Raw genomic sequence first — 26189 nt, 5'->3', positions numbered from 1 at the left:
GAATATAAGCTATATAAAATTAGATTTGTTTTAATATTTTAAAATTTCTTACTTATGTGTCTCAATGAAGACAAAGGGATTTTGTTATTTTTTTCATATACTGAATACCAAAGTGATCCAAAGTGGAATTTGATTGTATTCATCACCAATGGAGTATATTTCATTGTAGATTCATATTATACTGATCCATTGAAATAGGTAATGCCAACTTAAGCTTTTAAGTTACATTCCCATATATTTGTGTGGCATAATTTTTTTCAAAGTACATAATAATACTAATTATTAAAAATACATCAAATACAAAAATATGAAAACAAAACTAAAATGCCCTATAATCTCACTACCTAGAAATAGCTACTTTTAATTCACTGGTAAATTTGCTTCCAGTCATTTTTCTATAAATATAGGCATGTGCATATGGACATTCAGGTGAATATTTATACAAATATTTATTATCTATCCAGTCTTTCCATATGATTTTATGTCACCCATATCAAAAAATATTCTTCTAAAGTAGTTTTCATGGCTCTAAAATACTATGAATTTCCCATATTTATTTGATTATCCCCATTTGTCTTTCATATTGTTTCTAGTATTTCATTTAAAACACTTGTTCATATTTATCTACATCTCTAAAAGTTTTCTTGGGCTATATTTCTAGGAAAAGAATAGCCCCTTGAAGTTTATGAGCCTTCCAAGACGTGATATATATTTCTATTCATAGTGTATATTCCTAGAAATGTGGTAGCAATGTACTCTTCCACTAACAATGTATGAAGATGTTCATCTTATCATAATTAGAATTTTTTCATTAAAAAATCTTCCCAGAATATATTCTAGTTTATTTAACATTAGGGTTATAATAACAACAGTCATGTAGTTATTAATCTTAGAATGAATGTTCCTATGTCCTGATGGAATCCAGATATCAGAGGTATAATACATTTTAGCAAATACATACTGAGCATTTTCCCTGAACAAGACTTATTGTTGATAATAAGTAGTATAAGACATGGTTCTCGCATAAGTTTGTATTCACACTTTTTTTCCCCTGGATGTTTGTTCGCAAGCCTATATAAAATACATTAGAAACTTTATTTCCATTTCAAATGGGCACATGAAAATTATAAGCCACTAACTATAGCTACTACTTCCTAAAAAGTTGCATGCTTTTTTAGCATAAATTGGTAGGAAAAAATGCAGTGGGGTCGGTAAGGGTGACTGAGCTATAACAGATAATTCTATCTAATTACATATACAGGTGGCAAACACATTGTTAAAATAGTGCTTATCATCTTATGTTTGAAGTGAAAATTATAATTAAGAAGCATGTACTCTCTTACTGCTAGCACTTTATAGATCTTGTTTATTTGGTGAGTTTAAAAAGAACTATTAAAAATAATATTGTTTCTGCTTTGGTGAACTATTCACATTTCCTGTGTATCAAATAAATATTTTAACATGACTAAGAAGATTCACTGGTGTGTTTTAAATATCTTAGGCATACTATTGATTTTCAATGACTACCGTTGCTTCTCCAAATCTTAGATTTATATATATACTCTCAGGTGACCATAATGTGATCTGTTAGTGTACCAGCCACATTTCATTATTTTGTGATAGGCTGAATCTGTGTTCTCAAATGTGAAAAATTTTCCTTGTTAACTCTACTCTATTTTTGAAGAATGCTTCTTAGTTGAATATGGGAAAATGGCCTAAAACTTGATTGACTAAATAAGATTATTTTCCCCTTTTATGGGTTTCCTTTGCTCTGACTCTTCATGAGTATTTTTTAAAAGAAGCAAATCATTATCCCTAATAGTAACGCCTTGATCTCTTATTTAATAATCACAGCTATATCAGTTTCATGTTTTTGTCTTGTCTCTTTAATTAGATGGAAAACTATTTAAGGCCAGGAACTGTTCTTTTATTCTTTTTACTTCCCACAGGCCCTAGCATAGAATACTAAAAATAGTAGATGCTCTGCCAACAATTTCGATATACTTGTAAAATCAAAGTAAAATGTATAGAGAATTTCTTATCATACATTTAAAAAAAAAACAAAAACAGTGTTTGTTCATTCTGGTATTTTGTAATTGTAACTAGACATCAGTTTTTACTGTGAGGTATATTTGTTACATGTATTGACCCTTCTACCTAGAATAGTTCACTATACAACAGAGTCATAGTCATTGGAAAACCTTCTCACTTCTATGTTTTATCGCCATGTTATTTTCAGGGACTCCTGAAAGCCTGGCCGAGAAGGAGAGGCAGCTTATGGGCATGATCAATCAGCTGACCAGCCTGCGAGAGCAGCTGCTGGCTGCCCATGATGAGCAGAAGAAACTGGCCGCGTCTCAGATTGAGAAACAGCGCCAGCAAATGGAGCTGGCCAAGCAGCAACAAGAGCAGGTGAGTAAGAAAGACGGGCTCGGTCATCCCTGTGCCTGGTAGTCACAGGACACTGTTAGAGGCACACAACAATGAGTAAGTGCCCCCCATAAATGAATAAAAAGACAAACCAACCAATCTCATCTTTAGAATCGTACCAGCTGCTTTGGGAGTAAGTATATAGAAATAACTATAATCAAGGGAAAATTCCAACAGATTGTAAAAGAGGTAAAAAAAGAACCATGGAGAGCTAAATGAAGAGTTCCATCCAGGAATATTATGAAAGAGTTCCTTAAACAAATCAGATTTGAGATGAGCAGTGGAGGATAGATAGGATTCAACAAGTAAAGTGAATGTTCAGTTATGTGCAGGTCGTTCATTTAGGAGGCTGTTACAATTTTCTAGATAAGAGGGAGTGAGAATAAAAAGTAGGTAGGGTAGAGGTCATGGAAAAAGAGAAGAAAGGAGTAAATGAATGGAAGAGTTATTGTAAGTAGAAGTTTTTGAATGGGCAAAAGGAAGAGGAAAGTTTTTAAGCCTGGTTAGTAAGGAGAATGGTGATGCCATCACCAGAAATAGAGAAAGTCAGAAGGAGGGCAAATTTGGAACAGAAGGTGGTTTTATACACGTTGAATTAGAGTTGTTGTCAGCTGGAGGTATGCAAGAAACAGAAACACCAATCAGCACTTTGGAAGAGAAACCAGAGCTAAATTTCTTAGATTATGTACATGGAGAGGATATTTTAAACCACTGGAGTAGATAACATTCACTCATTTAATCAACAACCAATAATTGAGTGCATATGCACCAGGCACTGTGCTAATTAATTACTTAGGCTACCTCAATTAACCAGAGAGACAAAGTCCCTACGTTCTAGTGGAAAGAGAGAGAGAATTAACAAAATAATTTCAGATAATGGTAAGTATTTTGAAGACATTTTAAAAGAATAATGCAATAGATATTGATTGGATTGATGAGATGCTGCTTCTTAGATTGGGTGGTCAGATAAATTTTTCAGACCTAAGCGACAGAAGAGAGGCAGCTATATTATCTGGAGTCAAAGAATTTCACGCAGAGACTAGCAAATTTGTAGGTCCAAGTTAGAGTGGCGGTGTCATCGGAAATAGAAAGGAACTAAGTGTAGATAGATCCTTGGGAGATAATACCATAGAACTGGTAAAAAGAAGAAAATAAACATATCCAAAAACAATCCAAAATACTGAAGGTCCAGGAATAGGGTGTTGTAGGAGCCAAGACAAGGTGGAGATTTTAAGAAGTCAGGGAACAGTGTTAGATGCTATAGACAATTAAAGAAGTCCTTCTAACACCAAATCAAATTTCCTAGATTTCTCATTTAAATTCTCATTGTTGACCTTGAAGACAGTGAGACTTTCACAGAGTTTTGGGAGCCAAAGTTACACATAAGAGTTGACAAATATATGGTGAGAAAATGAGGCATGTCATATGAATTTTTACTTCAAGAAAATTGGTAACGGGAAGGGAAAGTAGAGGGTATAGTAGGATTGGCTTGTATGGAAGGTTGACACCTCTTTTCCAGGGCTAAGTCCCATGTTCTGCACTTGGTCTACTCACCACCCCAACTAGAATAGGCCACTTCCCTGCAATACCCTCAAACTAGCTTTCAAAGGTAAAAACTAGCAGAGGTGAAGAAATACTCAGATTGCATTGGAGAAACCACCCCACCCCTCACCTTTCCTTCAGGTTTCCCATCTCTACTGGTGGTTCATCTTTGCTTGAACGATTACACTTTTAATTTTAATGAAATGCCTCATAAGTTTCCTTAAAGTTAGGTTTAAACTGTTCTTGGATATGGCCCATATTCCCCTTGCTTGAGCCCTATTATGTAAGAATTCAGAATTCTTTATGTGGCTGCCTAGAAAAGCACCACTTTTCTTGTCCTTAGCTCTCAATGCCTTCAGACAGCTGAAATCTAGAAAATCTTCTGCAAATGGAGCTCCAGCTGGGGATATTTCTTTGCAGAAAATCCCTTCTTGCTTTTGTAGGTCTGACGGCAGACTTCTGAAAATTCTAAGCAATCACTAATGGAAAACAGGTTCTTTACTTTCTCTTTTACCATCTGGCCTGTCTTTGAATATCATCAAAGATTCTAGAATTTTTATTTTATTTTTTACTTTCTCAAGATCCCTGACATTCTCCTTGGAACTTTAGAAACACTTAGGTTCTTCCAGGATTTCTCCCCTGTGTTGGAGAGATGCCGGGCAATGAACTGTATACGGCCTCAGAGAAAACCCTCCTGAGACCTCCAGGTCAGTTTCCTAGAGCTCTCTCTGCTCTCCAATAGACTATGGTGACTATAAACCCCGAGGCCTGAGTGCTGGCATGAGAGTCCCCATTCCTCTGGGTCAGTGATCTTTTTTCTCACCAGGGGACATAGGGAACTCTTGAAGGGTGTTTAATATTTATTCTTAAGCTCCAGGTCAGGTTCATCTTCTCTGAAAACCCCTTTTCCAACCCTCCTCCCAGCACTCTCTAATCCATGTGTGGTTTTGCTACTCTGTGCACTCCAGTGTCCTAGTAAAGCTCATAAAAGCTCAGGTGCATCTGCTTGCTGATCAGCCTTTCTACCAGTGTCTAAGCGCCATTCCACATTCATCAAGTCACCTGATATTTATTGAGCACCAATTTGATGCTAGGCTCTGTTCTACTTACTGGTGATACAGCAGGAAATAAAAGACCCAAAACTCTCCTGAATTAAATTCTAGTTGGGGAAGATTAATAATAAATAAATAAACAAGTAAAATCTAGTATATACTAATAAGTATTATGGTATGGTGAAAAATAAAGTGGGAATTGGGGATGAGAGTGCCAAGTAGAGAGAGAATCTATTCTAACCATTTGCTCAGGGAACACTTGATTGATGAGTAAGCATTTGAGTAGAGACTTGTAGGAAGTGAGGGAGTGAGCCATGTAGCTCTCTAGGTATAGCATTCTAGATAGAAGGCAAGTACAGTGGCCCAGAGGCTGGGATCTCCTTGGGGAAGTAGGTCAGAGCACCCTTGGTGTGTTTAAGAGACAGTTAGGAGGACAGTGTGGCTAGAGTGGAGTGACAAGGGGGAGAAGATGGCAGAGATGGTATCAGAGAGGAAGCAGGTGGCCAAATCATATAGGGTCTTAAGGACATTGGCTTTTGCTCTTGAGTAAGACAGAGGGTTTTGAAAAGATAATAACATTACACAACTTACATATTTAAAAGATCTCTTTGGAACATGCTTTATAATAGACTGTAGGGGGCAAGGAGAGAAGCAGAAAGAAGCTTCTGTAGAAGACCATTACAGCAAGCCAGCCAGGGGACAACTGTGACTTGAAACGGGGCAGGAGTGGAGAGGTCTATGAAGTGGTCAGATTCTTGATGTATTTTCAAAGTGATGCTAAAAGGATGTAAATATCAGACAAAATATTGATATGTGGGTGACGTAAGATCCCTAGACGTAAGGGGAAAAAATAACATTTCCTTTCCTACCATCTTCTTTGCTACCATCAGAAAATAAGGAAGGCTTTTACCATATCTCTAAGATAAAATGAAATCATAAAAATAATAATAATTTTATCAGTGCCCATAAAGGGAATAAATTCATCTGTGTAACTCTGTAGATCCTCTGCCATCATGGATTCTAACTTTGATTCAAAGTAATGAACTTTACAAGTATCCATTGTTTCCTGAAATTTTAACTCTCTGATACAGAGGTTAAGAAATACGTTTCTGCAGTGAAAATGATGGTGATTATAAAATCATGAGAATAAGAATCAGAGCTTTTTATAAGACAGTGACAAATGTCTGGAGGTTGGAACTTGCATTCTCAAAAGTTTTTTCTCCCTGTAATGAGTATTTGAAATTTTCTCCTCCTCTATTCACTCATGCATTCTTCATCAGTTCTTTATTCAGTACGTCTCATGCACCAGGCACTGTGCAAATGGGGTGTCAAACATCCATGATCCCTGTGCTCACTGTAGTTGTGGACTTCTTCCTAAGAGACAAGAGTTGTTAATAAAAAATAACTAAAAAGGCATAGCATATGATAAAGTATTATGTAAATGTGAATGGTATTGAAAGAGCAAATAACAAGGGGATGATTGTTCTATTCCCTTCATTAGAAAACTCTTAAGAGGACTGTATGGAGGGCTAAGTCCTGAGTTTAGTTTTGAACCTGTTGAATTCGAAGAACATTTGAGAAGGCAGTTGAAGAAATGGGTCTGAAGATTAAAGACTAGGGAAACAAATTTATAAGTCCTCGGCATAAATGAAGAAGGTATAGAAGAGGAAATAGAATCGAAAGTCAAGTCTTATAAAGCTAATAACTAGACAGAGCCAATAATGGTGAATGCAAAGAAGTAGCTGAAAAAGTAGGAGCAAAACCAGGGAAATAGGAAGACATAGAAGCCAAGGAAAGAAGGTAGCTCGGTGAAAGGAAAGCACTTGAGGTTTGAATACCGATGAGAGATGAAAAATAAGAGGACTGAAAAATAACAATTTAAAAAACCCTTCAGAATTGGCAAAATGGAAGTGATTGTGACTTTATTAAGAATATTTTTGGTAGAGAAATGAAGAAGAAACCAAATGAAGTCCATCGAGGAGTAGGTAGGCTACTGGTTTGTGGGAGGAGGTTCTGAGGTCAGGGAGAAAGAAAACAGGTGTAATATGGGGGCATTTTCGGGACTTGGGAATTGTCCTGAATGATATTACAACAACAGATGCAGACCATTATATATCTTGCCATAACCTACAGAATTGTGTATGAGAGAGTGTAAACTACAATGTGAACTATAATCCCTGCTTAATGTCAATGCTCTAAAATGTGCTCATCAATTGCCATGAATGTACCACACTAACGAAGGACATTGTTAATGTGAGTAAATGTGGGCAGTGTGGGGAGCAGGGCATATGGGTATCCCCTATGTATTTTAGGTGCATTTATGTAATCTAAATATCTATTTTTTTAATTAAAAATGAAAAAAAAGAAAAGCCAAGAATAACCTAAGGAATATAGTGTCTTACACTACTTTGTCCTACTCTGAACTCCTTGGGCACAGCCACCCCCTGTTTATATAACAACTTTATCTGGTAGAAAAAGAAAACAAGTGAAAATGAAAAAAGTGGAGTCTTCTTAATATATTGCCTAGAAGAGGGATTTTTGCAGCCCCAATAATTCATGCCAGGATCAGTGTTGTCGTGTCTTAGGCTTCATTTACTCTAGGTCAGAAGAAGCATAACTGTTCCTGAGGATTAAGTCTTGATATCTTATTTGATCTGACATAAGGATGAATGGCTGATAATATTGGGGCTTAACTACATCTATTTTTATCATCTTAGTCAATGTCAAAGCAAATTTTTTCAGAACTGGAGCACTGGGCTCCCCCAGCCAGGATGACAGTGCACATTTACAGTTTTCATGTGCAATTTCTCCACAGATTGCGAGACAACAGCAGCAGCTTCTGCAGCAGCAGCACAAAATCAATTTGCTTCAGCAACAGATCCAGGTCAGAAATCATAATTTCATGTATGCGATTAAAAATATGTATGTTCCTCAGACTCCTACGACCTAACCGAAAGGACTTCCAGTTACTGTCAGTCTAATTCATGACACGTTGCTTTCTGTGCCACGTGAATCGTGAAACTGGAGGGCGCTGTCACAGGCCCAAGTGTAACAGGGAGGTCCCGGCTTCGCAGGCTGGCAGTAGCTTTCATTCTTTGCTGAGAGGCCATTATTATTTTCTCTATTCTTTAATGTTTAAAATGTTTGATATGTAAAAGTGTTCAAATGGGAAGAACCAAAGCAGAGAGGTCTAGTAAGGTTTCTGTTACAGAGCCATGGAACTTTCCTATGGCATGCTCAAGAGCCATGTGTGATAAAGGGGGGAGTTAGGCAAGGTAATAGTTTGATATTCAAGGCTAATTTCAACTTTTGTATCAGCTGGAGAATCCTCCCTATGTTTCTTCTGTGAAAATTTGAAATGAGTAGCACCAATAAAGAAGGAAGGAAGCGGCTATGGTGTTAACAAAAGGAAAAAGTAATTTATGGGGTTATAACTATCTCCACCACTTGCTAGAAGCACAAATTCTGTAATATCTTTAGTTTCCCTTTGTGAAAATGGGGATGATAAAAGCATCTACTTCATAGGGATTGTCTGCAGATTTAGTAAAATCTTATATGGAAAGCCTTAGTATAATGCCAAAGCACGCAGTAGGTACTCAATACATATTTATTACGACTAGGTAGAAAAGGAATCTAATTCATGGAGCTATGAATCCAACCCTAGATATCATCATCATCAGGGAGCAACTTTTAGATTTAGAGTCAGCTTTACTAAGGAGAAAACCATTCTCCTGTGGTTGTATCTTGAGTATCGAACGTATTATAATAAGCATAAGTAGCATAAATGACAGACACAAATATGCCAAAATTATTTTTCATATGTTAAACATATTTTAACTTTTTTTGCCAATGAATTTTCTCCCATTTTATCTTACTGGGTCAGGGACACTTAATTTCTTTACCCTGGAGCATGGGAAATGCCCAATTGCAGCTGATTCATCCTCATCCTACCTGGGATTTTAGTGAGCTGGTCACAGTTTGAATGACATGTTCCAACCAGGGGTCTTTGCCTTCCTTTCTGTAAATATGAGCAGTACATCTCTAATGTGTTATTGTCTGTTCATAGCTGGAGTGTCGTTAAGAAATTCATTGATCTAAAACTGTTCATTGGATTTCATGCAGTTCAGTCTAAGCACAATGTCTTTTGAATATAGTTTTAGTTTTTGACACCAGGTTCTCTATGTTTAAATGTTTTTAATTTTTGAAAAATGAAGCATTAAAATTGTTGTGATAATTTCTTATTGTAAATCAGATACAATTCCATAATTAGCACTGAGGCCCTTTGCAAATCAGTTGATTTTGCTAGGATTTGATAAGGGTACCAACAGTTGGAAATTTTATAATTTCTATGAGACTACTGAGATCAGTCCTTTATGAAAGAGTTGCAGAAATGTGCCTAAGCCTGTAAGTATTTATAAAGCTCAAAAAGCTTTGTGTTCTGACCAACTAAATTTAGCCATTACCTTCAGTGCTTTTTAAAAAATTATTCCACATTTATGGCCACTACATTCAAAGTGTGGATTTTAAGCTCTGTCATAATGACAAAATATTGAAATGGATGGATTTCTTGCTCTAGGGCATGAAACTCTATAATTTATAAGTCAGAATATTTTGAAATGAAAATAACTTTAAAAATTATCTGCCATAGAATCAGTATAGTTATAGAAACCATAGTCCATACAGCTAAGGTGAAGTTTAATGACTTGCCCAAGCTCATGCCACTAGTTACTGGTAAAACTAGATAGAAATTGTTTACGGGACATTATAGATCCCCCCAGGGCCCACTGGATGGAACGTGAGAGAGTCTGGGCTATGATGTGGACCATTGACTATGGGGTGCAGTGATGCTCAGAGATGAACTTACCAGGTGCAATGGATGTGTCATGATGATGGGAGAGAGTGTTGCTGTGGGGGGAGTGGGGGGCGGGGGCGGTGGGGTTGAATGGGACCTCATATTTTTCATAATGTAATTTAAAAAAATAAATAAATAATTAAAAAAAAAAGAAATTGTTACTTGTATAACTAGAACTGGTAGAACCAAAGTTTTGCTTCATATTGTAGAAATTTTGCGGAGTATGAGAATCATAATAACTTAGAATGTGTCTTTTTTTTTTTTCCTGGGAAAATCTACTTTATTAGAATTTGTCTTTGATCAAAATGTTAGGCTGTTGGCCTCCACTAGTTCACAGAGTGAAGAAGACAATCAACTGAATAGTGCCCTAAAGGAAATAAAGTCACACTGAAAGGAATCTGGAGAAAACATAAAGAGATATTGAGATATTTTATGTGTGTGTATGTGTGTGTATGTGTGTGTGTATGCATCTGTCCTCTTTCTAGGGTTAGTACAGATAAATAAACTGATGGTTTCAAAACCCGTCAAGCTATTATTTAAAAGAGAAAAAAAGATTAGAAAGTAAATGTTCCAACAACAAATAATAAACACTGTGCAGTACCCACAATTGAAAACAATTAATTTCCACAATTTCTAATTCATTGAATAAATAAAAGCATAGATAAAGTATATTCTATATATTGTTAATTTGGGCAGTCTTCTAAACACTTAATAGTTAAGAAAGTTACAATATATTTGAATTATTTAGTTTATTGATTGTTCAAATAATTACGAGTATCATTTTTCATTGATTTAGTGGAACATGTGGAAATAAAAACTTTACAGTGTTTCTTTTTAGAATGTTTTCTCTCTATTTTTAATCTCTTCCCTCTTCCTCTTTTTTCTTGGCAATATAGGACAAAGAGGAGGAAGAGTAAAAATTAAACTTGATATATTGAAATACGAGTATACTTTCTAACAAATATAATCATATAATTTACTTTTACCAATGCATAAGTAATCAAATGCTCACGTAAGAATTTAGCAAAGTTTGTATTTTATTTATTTGAAAATACCTACATATTATATTTTGATTTTGATAAATTTCTTTGTTTTTCTTTCTTAAATAGACCTGATAGAAATAAACATAACGTTTTACATTATTCATCTTTATTGCATATTCTTGGATGTTTTGTGGTATCGTTTTTCCTATAAATTCTATATAAGAAACAATTCATTCCAGTTCCTATACTGATGAAATAGTGTACTATGGTGCTATGTAGTCCTCACTTAGGATGCCTGTAATATTTTTGTTTCAATTATAAATGCACATGACACTAATGTGGTCCAAATTGTGGTAAATTCATACATTAGATGGGTTAGCCAGATCTGCTAGATGGGTTAGGTTGATAGGGTGAGTTAGTGTGAATTTTCACACTTTGTGAATATGTTAAATAACAGGAAAGTTGGTGTTCCACAACATTATCCTCGTTCTCTTAATGAGATCTCATTTAAGGAGACATTTTTATTCCATTGAGTATTTGTAATTTGATTTGAAAAATGAATGAGCAAATTTGTATGTGTGTACATACATATGTATTCATGTAGTCTCTTCTCTAACCAGGTTATTTAAAGTTCCCCTTGGCCTGTTAATTCTGTCTTTTTCAACACCAGATAAAGAGTGGTGGTAGGTTTTACTCTAGTGTTACTTATTTAAAGGAAAAATGCAGTTAGAATTTGCAAGTGAACCAGATTTATATAATTGCGTAGGATCAGCTCTTTATAAAATGTTTTTATCTGTCTCTTTAAAAAGCAACCTTAGCTCTAAAAATATATGATTATAATTGGATTGAAGACTACATTTGTCCTTATAAAGACTTTATAAGATTACAGTATTCTGCCAGGCTTATTCATATAACCCAGAATTAAGAAGGTTTGCCGTTATTTTTGCAACATCATAAATTAATTTAGTCTAAGAATAAAATCATGTCATATTATCAGAAACATCCCATCTTCCCTCAAAAACTCTTAATTTCTTTATTACATTTAATTTTAGTAATGCTGAGAAGTCTCAATCATCTTTTTCTATTATTCAACATTATTTTCCTTAAATATATGTTTATTTTTCTCAAGGGAAAGAATTACTGTGTCTAGCTAACTTTTAATGCACATTAATACATGAGTTGAAATTTATAGATATTTTAGAGAAAATGTTTTTCTAAATGGTTATTTGAGGAAAAACCTTTTTTTCTTTTATTCTGTTGTGTACATGCTACAATGCCCATATTTTACTTCCTTTTTTTTTTTTTTTTTTTTTTTTTTTAACCATTAAATGAACCTGTTTCTTATGTTTATGGTTTGGTGATTTATGTTTCTAATAATGGTCCGAGGCCAACGGTTCATCTTGACCTGATCCACTGTTACTAAATCCTTTCAAAGTAAATGAATAAGTGTCTGCTACTCAAGTTCCATTATAACCACAAACTGAGTATTTCTGTAGACTAGAGTGCCCTGTAATCTTGAAGCTTGTAATGGGACAAGGTTCCTATACTTTTGGAGGACATACATCCTAGTTTTAAATATCTTACCTTTTTTGATTATTGTTAGCATCTAATAGAGTCAATCCAACAACAAGCTCTAGTATGAAATCCCATAAGGTATTTTTAAGGGCAAATTTAAAGATATTGTTCTCTACTCATCTGCATTTTTATCTGTTCAGACTTTCCGAAGAGGTTCCACAGAGTCATTGTGATTTTTTCTTTTCTTCTAACTTTTCCAAACATTGATCTTTGTGTCTAGTTGGGAGTAAAGAATTGCCATGTGATCATCTTTTCTGTCCTTTTTCCTGATTCTTAAGATAAAGCATGTGCAGCACTAGTACGGCTTTTGGTCACCAGTTCTGCCTGAAGCTAAGGATAGGGCAAAGCACAAATCTCCATTCCCCGTGTTTTCAGTTGGGTAGTGTGCATCCCACTGCATGTAAGAAAGGGCTGGTTCTTTAAGTGGCAAAGGGGTATATTCAACTATGTGATGTGAAATTTTAATTTCATTAAATACTAATAACAGAAAGAAGATTGAGAGCAGGATCTCTGGAATTGAATATACCCAAATTCAGTCTTTGCTTCTTCACATTTTATCTAGGGTGTGATCCTCTGAGTTTCACTATTCTCATCTATAAAATGGGAATTATAATTCCCAATTCATACCTGTTTACTTTAAGGATTAAATGAGATCATGCCTGGCATGTAGTGAGCACACAAAGCTAAAGAATTTTGCTTAATCCATTAGAGAAAATTTTTTTTTCTTTTTCATAGTCCAGTGATGGGCAATTTAGTGAATGTTCTAGCAAGAAAAAATTTCTGGTAGAAGGAATATAATCTACATGTCAGTAATCACTGAAAATAGTGAGTTCAGTTTTGTAAATTCATGATTTTAGAACTACAAAGGATTTTTAGAAAACTTTTATTTAGAACTTTCTCTTATTTCAACATTTGTAAACTGAAACCAAGTACGGTTAGATTTTCCCAATGCCACATAAGTTGTTACTTGTGGAACCATGGCTGGATCCAAGTTTCCCAAGTCTTTGGCCCAGTTCCTTTATTTCACTGATACTCTACCATTTAAAGCTTAATGGCCAAAGTGTTAAAATTTGTTTTCTTTCCCGAGGAACTTACCTCCTACAAATAAAACTACAACATGACTTACATACAATTGAATGATTAAGTTGCAGTCATGGGCTCAACCAATTTGCGATAAAGGTTTCATTTTATTGGAGCCAAAGTTCTCTGAGCTCATTAGAGTTTTGGTAATTCTTGAGAAATTATTATGCAGAAAGAAATCCATTGAAATATTGCATGGAAAACATAATAATGTTAAAGGTGAAATAACAGTACTTGATCGACCTGCTGATTTATGCTTTCTTTCTCCAAGTGTGGTAAGTTGGAAATATTTCACCCCCCTCAATAAGACCCCACACATATACATGAACACAGAAAGATTACCAAAGTAACCTAGTCTCTTTGGGAGACTTGAAATGCCAAGAATGAACACCATACAATTAAGGTAGCATTTCGACCTGGGAAGAAAATGCTTAACTCCTTGAGCTCTCACTAATGTTTTGCCATATGAAGTTAAATATACCACAGCTGGACAAAAGACAGTGGTCTTAATATCCAGATAGACTATTAAAGTAGAAAATATGGTAATACAAAGAAGTAACTTTAAGGATGAATTTCTTCTATTCCTGTTCTTTCTGGAAGCAGAACTTCATTAAAGGAGCAGTCATGGTAACTGCTACTCTGTCTTTTTACTCAGAAGGAGACACTTTAAAATCATTTAAGCATTCTTTAAAAAAAAGAAATAAGTCCTCTGAAGAGTACCTAATTATAGAATTTCAGTCATGCACAGGTTAACTATTTCTCTAAGCAAACCTGTTTCTACAGCTGTAGACATAGATAGGTAAATATATATATTTTAATTATCATTCATCTAAATACATGCTACATGATTTTTTTAAGAAGTCCAGAAAAGTAATGGAAAGCAAACACCAGAGCTCAGATCTCTAAAGCTGCATTCTTTTTTCCTCAGAAGGTACCTGTTTTAGGTTTCTAGGTTGTGCAAGCAAGCATCATTTGAGTTAAACAATGGGAATTTATTTGCTCATGGTTTTGAGGCTAAATGAAAGTTCTTAGCGGGGGGGGGGGGGGGGGCGTGTTCTATCACATTCCCCAATGGAATAGCAACAATCCTCCAAGTGCAATGGCTAAGACCAATAAAGAAGGATGGTCCAACAATGAACCCTTGATACTAATGACTATGCTTGTGAGCCTGTGTGCCTGAAATAAAAACTAGGCCTAGAGCTTCAGGGTGCCTAAGAATTACCTTCTGAGAGCCTCCATGTTGCTCAAATGTGGCCAGTCTCAAAGCCAAACTCATCATGTAAATGCATTATGTTCCCCCAGCGTGGGACATGACTCCCAGGGATGAGCCACCCTGGCGCCGAGGGGTTACTGCCAACTACCAGCTGATGATGTAACTAGAAAACGACCTTGAATAAAAGGGTCAACTCAGACAAGCAGAAGATCTCCCCCTAGATGTAATATCAGGTGTCAAAAATGCTTTTTGACCTTGAATAAAAGGGGGAAATGGAAAGGACAAATGAATGTATGTGGCTATGAGTCTCCAAAGAAGAGATGGGGGGTCATCAGAGGGGTCGCTCTTACGCACACCTCAGCAGGGTCTCAGAGACAGCCAAAGTAGATACAAGTCTAGGTATTGGTTCTTCTGAGGGCTACAGAGACCCACAGGTTCAATGGTCATGGCACATGGAGTTCAGAGCCATGTCAGTTAGCCCTACTTTGGAGTTTGTGTTTCTGAGTGTGATGGAGTTGAACTCAGATGTGATCTTTGTTCATAAGCCTCTCCTATTACTTTTACTGGACCTGTGGTTGGCACTGGGGTTTGGTGTATGCTCAGGGGACCTGAATCTCTGGACAGTCCATGTGATAGCCAGGCCCTGAGCCTCAACAGACCTGCAACTCCCACCCTCTGGCTTAATAAACTTACTCCAGGCAGCTAACAGGGAGGTGAAGAAGGTCAACCACCACACCAGGGAGACAAGAGTGCCTACAACTGCAAGCAGGAGAATTAAATCCATTATCCATGTGCAATCTAAGCCCCCTCTCAATATAGAGGTGGAATGTACATAACCATCCCAGGGTCCACAGAATGGAGGAATAGACTTTGGATGAGAGTAGACTTACTGGTATTCTATTCTGGAACTATGGTGATTAGTAATGGAAGAAAATGTAGCAGTCATGTGGAGAAAGTGGCCACGGTAGCTGCTGAGGGTAGGGAGAGGAAAGAAGAAATATGACGTGGGAGCATTTTCAGGAATTAGAGTTGTCCTGGGTAGTACTGCAGGGACAGTTACTGGACATCGTAGGTCCCTGCCATGGCCCACTGGGTAGACTGGGTGAGAGTGTAAACTACAGTGTAAACCATTATCCATGTGGTGTAGTAGTGCTCCAAAATGTATTCACCAAATGCAGTGAAGGTGCCACATTGATGAAAGAGGTTGTTGATGTGGGAGGATTGGGGTGAGAGAGGTGGGGGCTATATGGGGTAACATTAAAAAAATGAGAAAATTTAAAAATTTAAAAATTAAAAAAAAAAAGAAAGTCCAAACCAGGAGATCATCAAGGCAATGCTTTCTTTTCAGAACAGTGCCCTTCAGGGGCTGGCTGCCAGTCATCCTTGGGCCTTAGCTTATCACATGGCTAGGCACATGGCAGCCCCTCCTGGCCTCTCCCTTCTCTTCCATTGAGCTCAGCTTCTGGCTGCTACTTTTGTGGCCTTCTCTGTCCGAATTTCATTTGCTTATAAAGGACTCCTGTAATACAATAAGACCCATCCTGCCTGAGATGGACCACACTTTAGCTGAAGTAACCTCAGCAAAAGTTCCTGCTTACCCTGGATACACACCCACATAATGGATTTCATTTAAGAACAAGCTTTTCTGCTGTTACTCCAAACCACCATAGGGCCACTTTCAAATCTTATAAGTTTCACTTTTTGTAGTTTCCCCAGGATTAATTTCTGATTTGTCAAAGTTAAATATCATTAACTTTGAAGCATGAAATTGTATTTAGCTCACTGTTGCCACCCGGACATCCTCTCCCCGTTCCCCTTCCTCACCTCGCAATGTAGTTATATAAGTTACTTAAGTTTCTTTATTCAGTACAGTTAAACTTTAAACAGTTGACTTCCACCTCTTTTCTTGTTTGATCAACTATAAACAGTATCTCTAGACACTTGCCTTGTAACATGAGGGTGGCGTTTCTCCTCTCATTCCCAATTGCCAATCTGCCAGTGTTCATTCAGAATGGATATAATATATTTATACATCTACTTCTATATCTATATTTATATCTATCTATGCCTATCTATCTTCACACTTACTGTGTTTTAATCCTAAAAGCTGAAAATCAGTAAATGGTGTTTATATTAAATATAAATGTAAATATTGTTTTTTGGATAGCCTCATAGGGTTTGGCATACTTCCTTCCTTCCTTGGGTAGCTTTCTGATTTCCCAGGGTTTCAAATGGCCTTTCATGTTTTTTCTTGTATTAGTTGCCTTATTGCCTCCATGAGGTGTTCCAAACTCAAGAATAGATTGAATTTCTGGAATCCCCTTTGCCTTGGTACCTGCTTCCTAGGACCATCTGCATAGGATAAAAAGTTTCTGTAATAAAAATATTGTAAATGTATGCACATTTTATATGTTTCATTTTACCCCTTACTTGATTGATAGTTTGGTACAAATAAAATTCTTAGTTTGAAATCATTTTTCCTTTTTTCCAAACCCATTGATTCATCACCTTCTAACATCCATAAGAAATATGATGCTGATCTGATTATTTATTTATTTAGCAGACCAATACTTTTTTCTTTCTGAAAGTTTTTTCATGTCTTCTGCTTACTGGGACATTTCACTAGGTGATGATTGATAGATCCCTAGATGTTTTTTCATTTATTATATTGTAAATTCTTTGGATCTTTTACTCTAAAAAAATGTTGTCTTTTACTCTGGAAAACTCTCTTATACTATTCATTTGCCCATTTTCTCCCCTCTATTTCCCTGTTCTTTCTGGAATTCTTATCAGATAAATCTCTTATTTTCTGGGTGAATCAACTCTGTTTCTTGTCACTCATATTTTGTCTCTGTTACTTCATTCTTTCTAGGGTATTTCCTAAACTTTATCCTCTAAACTTTTCTACTGAAACTTTTTTGAGAAGTTACCTTTTTAATTTCAGAAGCCTCTTCTTGTGCCTTTGTCAGATTATTCTAGTCTGGATAGGATAGGATCCTGTCTATGATTACGGATAGAAGTGAATTGCTGCTCACTGACTATCTCAAAGTATATGAATTTGATCATTTTTAACAATTAAGTTTTCTTCATTACTCTCTATTGTCTCGTTCCTCCATTTTCCCCTGCTTGGTTATCTTTTTTTTAAAAAAAGATTTATTTTTTTAATTTATTTATCTCCCCTTCCCTTCCCCCCCTTCAGTTGTCTGCTCTCTGTGTCCACTCACTGCATGTTCTTCTGTGACTGCTTTTATCCTTATCAGCAGCACCAGGAATCTGTGTTTCTTTTTGTTGCATCATCTTGCTGAGTCATCCCTCTGTGTGTGCGGTGCCATTCCTGGGCAGGCTGCGCTTTCTTTCATGATGGGCAGCTCTCCTTACGGGGTGCACTCCTTATGCGTGGGGCTCCCCTACGGGAGGGACACCCCTGTGTGGCACAGCACTCCTTGAGCACATCAGCACTGCACATGGGCCAGCTCCACACGAGTCAAGGAGGCCTGGCATTTGAACCGCGGACCTCCCATGTGGTAGGCGGACACCCTATCCATTGGGCCAAGTCCACTTCCACTTGTTTGTCTTGATATTTCCCTGTACTTTTTTTTTTAAGTAAGTTTTTACTTAAGCAAAAAATAGTTTGTTGACTGTTCGTATTTAAGAATGAGACAAGAAAAATCTGGTTGGAAGCTTTGACTATGAATGAGGCTTATGAAGAGGTGGGCACTGCTTTAGTGAGGACAGCAAACAAGTTATCCATTAGGTGAACCAGAAATACAAGTACAGGAAATTCTGCTTTGTGATTCCAGTTATCATGCTAGTTGTCTTAAGATTTCCTAGGCTGATTGTTCAATTTCTGTTAAGGGAGGGCCATGCAGAGGTGGTGGAGGTTGCCTGAGGGCAGCTATTTTTCAATTAATACCCACTGCTTTTAGCTCAGATCTGCTTTCTCTCAAACTGGCATTTCAATTACCAAGATGATTTGGTGATTCTGAGGGCAGATTAAGCTGCACCTTTGCTGTATTGCTCTTGTGTCCAACATGCTACTGTCCTCTACCTCACTTCCATCAGTTAGTACTCACTTTTTGCTTTTCACCTTCCAAAATTTGGTCAGATCTCTTGTCTGTGTATACCTCTTGTTCTTAATTGTTCTTATCTTATGTGATAAAGTTTTATACATTTCTTCTTTGTTTTTGTCATTTTGATGATGTCTCTGGAAAGAATGGAGGTAAATATACCTTACATTACTCTATCATCTTGGACTATAAGTCAGGACATCATTTTCCAAAAAAAAAACCTTTCTTTTTAAATAGAAGAAAGTGTTCAAGACAATATCTAATATCTTTGAATGAAGAGGTTTTTGTAAAAGGAATGAGATAGTGCAGAACGGTGAAACTTAAGTTTCCAAAAATAAGCTTTACAGAAAACATAATATAGTTCATGAAAGAGGAGTCTTCCTTTTTTTTTTTTTTCATTTTTTAATGTGGAATCTCAAGTAATCTTCCTCAATTTCTCTTTTTTTCTGTTTTCCCATTTCTGTGCCCAGTTTTTATTTTCTTCCACCAATCTTTGAAATATGCTTTTGTTAATCCATTTATACAATTGCTTAGGCTTTGACTAGTGTTGCTATGGTCTAAAGAAGAGAGGTCTGCATGTAAATGGACTTACAGAGCCACAGGACCAGTGGTCATCAGTTCTGGGGACATTTTGTCCAAGGCTGCCATATGCCCGGAGCAAGGGCTTTTTCACAACTCGTAACTGTGGTCTTTTTGGAATCACGATAACTGGCCCAGAAAGTCATCAGACAGCAGTTTTTCCCATGACTCTGTAACCTTTCCCCAAACAGCATTACCTTTGACCAAGATGAAACAACTTTCTCACTGAGACTCTGCAGTCCATACCCTATCAGTTAAAAAAATATGGGCTTTCGGTGCTTAGAGAAAACTCTGGGAAATTAATGATCAAATAGAAACAGAACAAAACAAAACAAGTCAACAACAGGAAGATTTGGGGAATATAGGCCAGAAGTCACTATGTTGGCCTAAAAAATGAACCATTTTGCATGTTGTGAAGGAAGTTGACAAATAGGCAGAAAATTAAATACCAGTGAAACTAGAAAAGTATTAATATAAAATGAGTTATTCTGTGAAGAGTGCACTAAGACATATTCCAGGCATTCCTAATGTATGGCAAATTTGCCTCCGTTCTCTTGCCACCGTACTAACTTCTACACAAAAGTGGTAAATTTTCATGTAACTCAGAGGGAATGATAAACCAATTGTCCTTTTACTGTGTGTGTATTTTGGCTGCTTTGTTTTCCTTTGGCCCTGCTTTTATTTAGAGGCTAACAGGAATGAAGGGAAAGGAGAAGATAAACAGGGACTGGAGGACACCTTTATTATACAAGGGTTATCTCTAGTATTCCTGTGAAAGAGAAGAGGAAAAACTGGAATTGCTTCTTTTGCCATGAATATTCTAGAAATCACCAATTCTTAGTCCTCATCTTACTTGAGCTCTCAGCAGCATTTGATAACATTGATCAGTCCCACTTTCCTGTAACTCTCTTCAGCTGGTCTCTACAATCCCACAGTCTGCTTTTCTTATTAGCTTTTCTCGGTCTTATTTGCTGGGTTCTCTTCCTATCCTTAAAAGCTGGATTGCTCTAGAGTTCCCCCCTCCAACTTCTTTAACTATGCTTACTTTCTAATATTATCTCGTCTAATCTAGTGGCTTGATATACGATCTTTAAGTGAATACTCCAAAATTTATCTCTCCAGCCTAGATTTCTGTCCTGAAGTTAAGTCACAGATCCAGCTGCTTACTCAGCCTACTTAAAGAAATACTTTTTAGACATCTTAAGTTTAACATTTCTAAAACAAATCTCTTCGCTGTCTTCCCTTTCCCATTTTACCCATGCCTGCATATGGCACCATTTTATCTTCCCTTTCTCTTGCACCTCACAATGGATCCATAAGTATTGGCTTTTTTTTTCTCTATTTTTTTAAAATGTTACATTCAAAAAATATAAGAGGTCCCCATATACTCCCCACCCCCCTTACCCCACTCCTCCCACATCAACAACTTCTTTCATCGATGTGGCACATTCATTGCATTTGGTGAATACATTTTGGAGCACTACTGCACCACATGGATAGTGGATTACATTGTAGTTTACACTCTCACCCAGTCCACTCAGTGGGCCATGGCAGGACATACAATGTCCAGCATCTGTCCCTGCAGCACCACCCAGGTCAACTCCAAGTCCTGAAAATGCCCCACAGCCTATCTCTTCTTCCCTCTCCCTACCCTCAGCAGCTACCGTGGCCACTTTTCTCCACATGACTGCTACAATTTCTCCCATTACTAATCACAATAGTTCCATAGTAGAATATCAGTAAGTCCACTCTAATCCATACTCTATTCCTCCATCCTGTGGACCCTGGGATGGTTATGTCCATTCCACCTCTATATCGGGAGGGGGCTTAGGTTGCACATGGATAACGGATTCAATTCTGCTTGCAGTTGTAGGCACTCTTGTCTCCCTGGTGTGGTGGTTGACCTTAATCACCTCCCTGTTACCTGGCCAGGGTAAGTCCAATAAACCAGAGGGTAGAAGTTACAAGTCTGCTGAGGCTCAGGGCCTGGGTGTTGCATGGACAGTCCAGAGATTCAGGTCTCCTGGGTATACACAAACCCCAGCGGCAACCACAGGTATAATAAAAGTGACAGAAGAGGCATGTGTAGAAAGATCACATCTGAGTCCAACTGCATCACACTCAGAAACACAAACTCCAAAGTAGGGCCAACTGACATGGCACTGAACTTCAGAGCCATCTGCCATGACCATAGAACCTATGGGTCTCAAAACCTATCCTAAATTAACCAATTTCTATGAGCATAACTCAAGCCTAATTCACTATCATTTCTTACCTCAACTACTGAAGTAGGCTCCTAAACAAGCTGATCACGCTACTTCTTGTACTGATACCCTGAGTATATTTTTTCACATAGCCATTATAGTTGTCTTTTAAATCTGATGTGTCACACCCATGCTCAAAATTACGCATTTGAAATAGTCATATTCCCTCTCCTGGTCTGTTGGGTTCTACTTGATTAGGCCAATCTCTCTAACTTTTCTATTAGCCACTTCCTCATTCCCTCTACTCCAGAAGTCTGTCCTTTTTATTCCAGGAATATGTCAAGGATATTCTAACATCAGGGTATTTTCTCAGGTCATCACATAGCTCAGATGCCCACTTCCTTCGGGTCTCTCTTCAACTGTCATCCTTCTGAGGGAGCCCATCTCTGACAACCAAGTCTAGAATAGTCCCTGCAACCCTCAGTCAGTCTCTAGTCTCTTATCCTGCTTATTTTTCTTTATAGCCATTATTTATTTCATCCCCAGTGTTCCCTTATTGTTTTTTTATGTGTTCCCTACCAACAAAATTTACATGAAGCTCTGTGGGGTCCAAGATTGCATTTGCCTTGCTTCTTGCTATATCCAAAGTACTGATAATAATTCCTGACATATAATAGGAACTTAAAAATATTTATTGAATGAATGAAGAAGGACCATTACCCACTCTGTATTGTACAAAATAAGAAACAAGAAAATAATTCTGTATTTTCTAAATGTTTAAGAAGCCATCAAAAATAGCTAACTGCTTAGGGCTTTTTATGATTTGTAAACCTATCAACCTCTTTAAGGTGGCATAAATATCCTTGTCATAACAACTATTAGTAATTTCAGTAGCCATTTTTATTTTACTCTCTTTTTCAAATTGTAAAATTAGTAATCTCAGTCAAGATTTCCAGACCATGAACTGTTTTGTTATAATGTATACCACCTTTTCATTGGCTTTCTATTTCAATAACTTTTTAACTTGGTGTTATAAATATTGAAAAATCAATATGATCACTTTGTACTGTACTGGGGTTGGGGGACATGAGCAACCCATTGCTTACAAAGTGCTTGACACTTTAGAGAGGATATCTCATAGCATCTTCACAAGAGTTCCGAGGGATTATGGCATTATCTCCATTTTTACAGGCAGTGAAGCTGATGAGTGTGTATGTGTGAATCTGAGCTCCTGAATGTTGGATACATTATAAACTTCTTTCTCTCTTTACTAGAGTAGTAAGGGATGGTTTAATTCAGATAATCTCTACAAAATGAATAATTGATTTTCACAAACTAGGTTAAACCTATTGAATTGGTAAATGTTACAGGATTTTAAAAAATGTAATTTAGTTTTCCTTCCCACAATAAACCAAAAAAAAATTTCCCTTTTAAAAATGTTGCCCTGCTAAAAATATTATTAAATATAAAACTAATTTAACCAGCCTCAGTGAGAAAAAGATGTTCCCCATTCCCCACCTAAGCAAATATTGCATATAACTAAACCACTTGTAAATGCCAAAATTATAAGATACTCTGTTTATAAAGATAAATAACATCTCTTCTGATGTTGGCAGTCTTGTTACACCTGAATAGGAAATTAGAAAAGGCGAACTGATGATCTACCTTCCATACCATACACATATGTTTAACTAAACAACTTAAACTAAAGATATATTTGTGATAGCATACACAGATTATGAATTTATATTAATATATGTCATACACTATATGAGTTGTGTGTGAACACACACATATACACACATTTACCTCCCCATGTTCTTCCTTTTGAATCATTCACTTTACCTTCATTCTGTTTATTGCTTATTACTATTTTCTACTTTTCTTCTGCCAGATCTGTTGTGTAGTTGTGAAATACTTATTTATTCTTCTTTTTCTACATGTGTTCCCCTTTTGTGACTTTGTCAGTACCTGCATACATTCTTACTGTTGGACCACTTGACCGAGCCATTGCTTGTTTTGTTTACCAGTTTTTATTTTCTCCCCCACCCTTCCTACCTCCCAGAGTCCTTTCTCTGACTACCTTTTCTCCTTGTTTTTCTCATTGATTAAATTTTATATTTTCATTAAGTAAAAAGTTGATCAGTAATAAAAGTGAGTTTAAAAGATTGAGTTTTGTTTCAATTTAAAAAGTAAATTATTTGATTCTGTGTGGGTGTTTAAAGAGGGAGAGAGCAAACAAAAACATAAACAGGCTCAAAAGGAAGCTTCACAGAGAGTGAGTATAATATAATATTGCAATCTTTTCATGATAGAGGGTATGTTGTCATGTGCACCAGTGTCGTGCAGCCAGGAAAAGAGGCGGGATGGTGCTGCTGTAAGGTAAATCAAGAGATAATACAATTTTTCTGTTGCCTGGTGGAGGTGTTTAGGATGTGTTTTCTTTATATCTTCATCCACCCCTAATTGATGATGCTTTAAAATTGAATGACTAGCAGTCAAAACGTGTTTGCTTCAAGCTGAGAAGAAAAATGCTGGTGTCTCTGCTTCCAAACTGATTGCGCTTTGTACACAATTGACAGCTACAGTCACTTTGAGTGACTGATAAGTGGGAAGCTATGCCACTTATCAAGGAATGCAGGCTGAAAAGAAAGACCCGAGCCGTTTAGATGCTTTGGCATGTTCAAAATAACATCTTACATCAGTCAGACTGAGAATCACTGAAAGACATTTAAAATGAAGTAATATGTACAGAAATGTGGTATGTGTGTATGTGTATATGAAGAGAGACAAAAATTACGCAACAAGCAAACAGCCTCACTAAGGGGTTGATAGAGAACACATTGTTTTTAGGGATCACAATTGTGATATGAATCAGTGGTTAAATAATTTATGCATACCTGTGTGAAATTTAACCCTAATTTGAATCATCCAGATTTCAAAATATATAACTATGGATCTCCAACATTAATTTTATAAGCATATAGCTTTGACCAAATAGATGCCTTGAATCACATGAATAATAGAAATGTCATCCAATTTTACAGATAGTAATTTTCACCCTGTGGGAGAATCTTAATTCTCATTCCCCCTCTTCCCTTTGCATGTCAATATTTAATATTCAAAATATATACGTAAAATATTCTGCTACATCTAACTGAAACAGAATGATTACATAACCAGAATAGAGAGGGGTAAGTTTCTTCCTTTAATTTTAAACGTAATTTTGAAACTATTCTGGTGGAAAGAATATACAGATTCATTAAACTTAAGTTCCACAAATAGGACATTCTAAAAATGATAATTTTTAGACTGAGTTTCTAGGCTTGTATGTACAGTACATGTATCTCCTGCCATAAATTTTCTGGGACATTTGTACTTCAAATAGTGTGCCTGTCTATTACCTTGAGGTATTCTTTTTTTGTACTCTTTGATCCCTAATAAGATGTGTGTGATGTACCTCAATAATTTTAAGCCTCCTGCCAGTACCACATACTTTCTTTAAATGACTTGCTTCAGTTTGATCATCCAAAAATACACATGTTTTTGTCAGACCATGAGCCCCAGTTTTAGGTTGTGAAGACATGGTAAAAATAATCATATTCATGGCTAATTCTTTAAGTTTCATTGACTTGAGCCTGTGTCTTGCTAGTCTCTTAAATATTTGCTTAATTGTATGCTTGCAAGGTATTATTGGAGAAAAACGGCACTTACTGGGACACAGAGACTGATGATTGCAGGCAGAAAGTTTATTGAGAAGCTCTCCCAGCAGAGGGGGTCTGAAGATTAGACTTCAGCACCCCCCTGCACCAGCATGGTCATGAATTTATACAGTACATCTATAGGTGGGAACATGCTTAGCCAGTGGGAAGGGCTGGGCCTTGGGTAAGACCCAAGGGCCAATAGGGATGGCTAGGAGGTGGTGGGCTAGGGGTAGTGAATTCTAGGGATGCAGGAGGGGTTGCTGGTGCCATGTGGCTCCTTTGTCTATTCTGTGAGGAAATGAACTGTATCTGGACACATAGGCTGTGGATGGGGGCTGTTCTATGTCACAGAAAAGGTAGTCACATTTGTTATCCATTGTAAACCTTGTGATCAGTTAATCATTATAAACCTTGCAAGGGAGAAACTTCTAACAGGTATAATTATGAAACCTGCATATGCATTCTCAATTGCTGTAGAGCTGAAGACTGCTATTGGTTGTGTTACTGTAAAAATATTTGTATATGCTCAAAGATAATCATTGGAATGAGTTGGAAGAAGAATATGTTACAACAGTGTCATACTCGGACCACTCTGGGAACTATTACAAGTCCTCAACAAGATACGAGATATAGAGCTTGCTAAGCACACTTTAATTCAGATGACATTCTTTTCCTCTGCAAGACTTTCGTGATGAAGGAACTAGTTTGATGATTCATATTCTAGTCCAAGCTCCTGAGCACATCACAGAACAACATGTTGAGTAGTACTAACGTAGAATTCTTTGATCAATAATACAATCACTGTAGAAAAATTGAGTGTAGAGATAACCTAGTCCACATTTTCTTCTTTTGTACATAAAGATACAGCCTAGAAATATAAGAACTGCACCCAAAGACCAATAACAACT

The 26189-nt window shown here is 36.7% G+C and overlaps 1 protein-coding gene across 7 annotated transcripts in view; it reads left to right on the top strand.

Annotated features, from left to right (window-relative positions):
* SOX5 (SRY-box transcription factor 5) overlaps positions 1-26189 on the top strand; it is a 474102-nt gene that overhangs the window by 268277 nt on the left and 179636 nt on the right. For all 7 annotated transcript variants that reach the window (XM_058282906.2, XM_058282908.1, XM_058282904.1 and 4 more), the window contains 2 exons: positions 2240-2412; positions 7840-7908. In XM_058282906.2, coding sequence (XP_058138889.1) covers positions 2240-2412; positions 7840-7908 — 242 coding nt within the window. The remainder of the gene's footprint in view (positions 1-2239; positions 2413-7839; positions 7909-26189) is intronic.

The sequence above is a fragment of the Dasypus novemcinctus genome, chromosome 20 (genome assembly GCF_030445035.2).
Source record: "Dasypus novemcinctus isolate mDasNov1 chromosome 20, mDasNov1.1.hap2, whole genome shotgun sequence".
NCBI classification, from domain to species: domain Eukaryota; kingdom Metazoa; phylum Chordata; class Mammalia; order Cingulata; family Dasypodidae; genus Dasypus; species Dasypus novemcinctus.
This window is presented reverse-complemented; position numbering and strand designations above follow the sequence as displayed.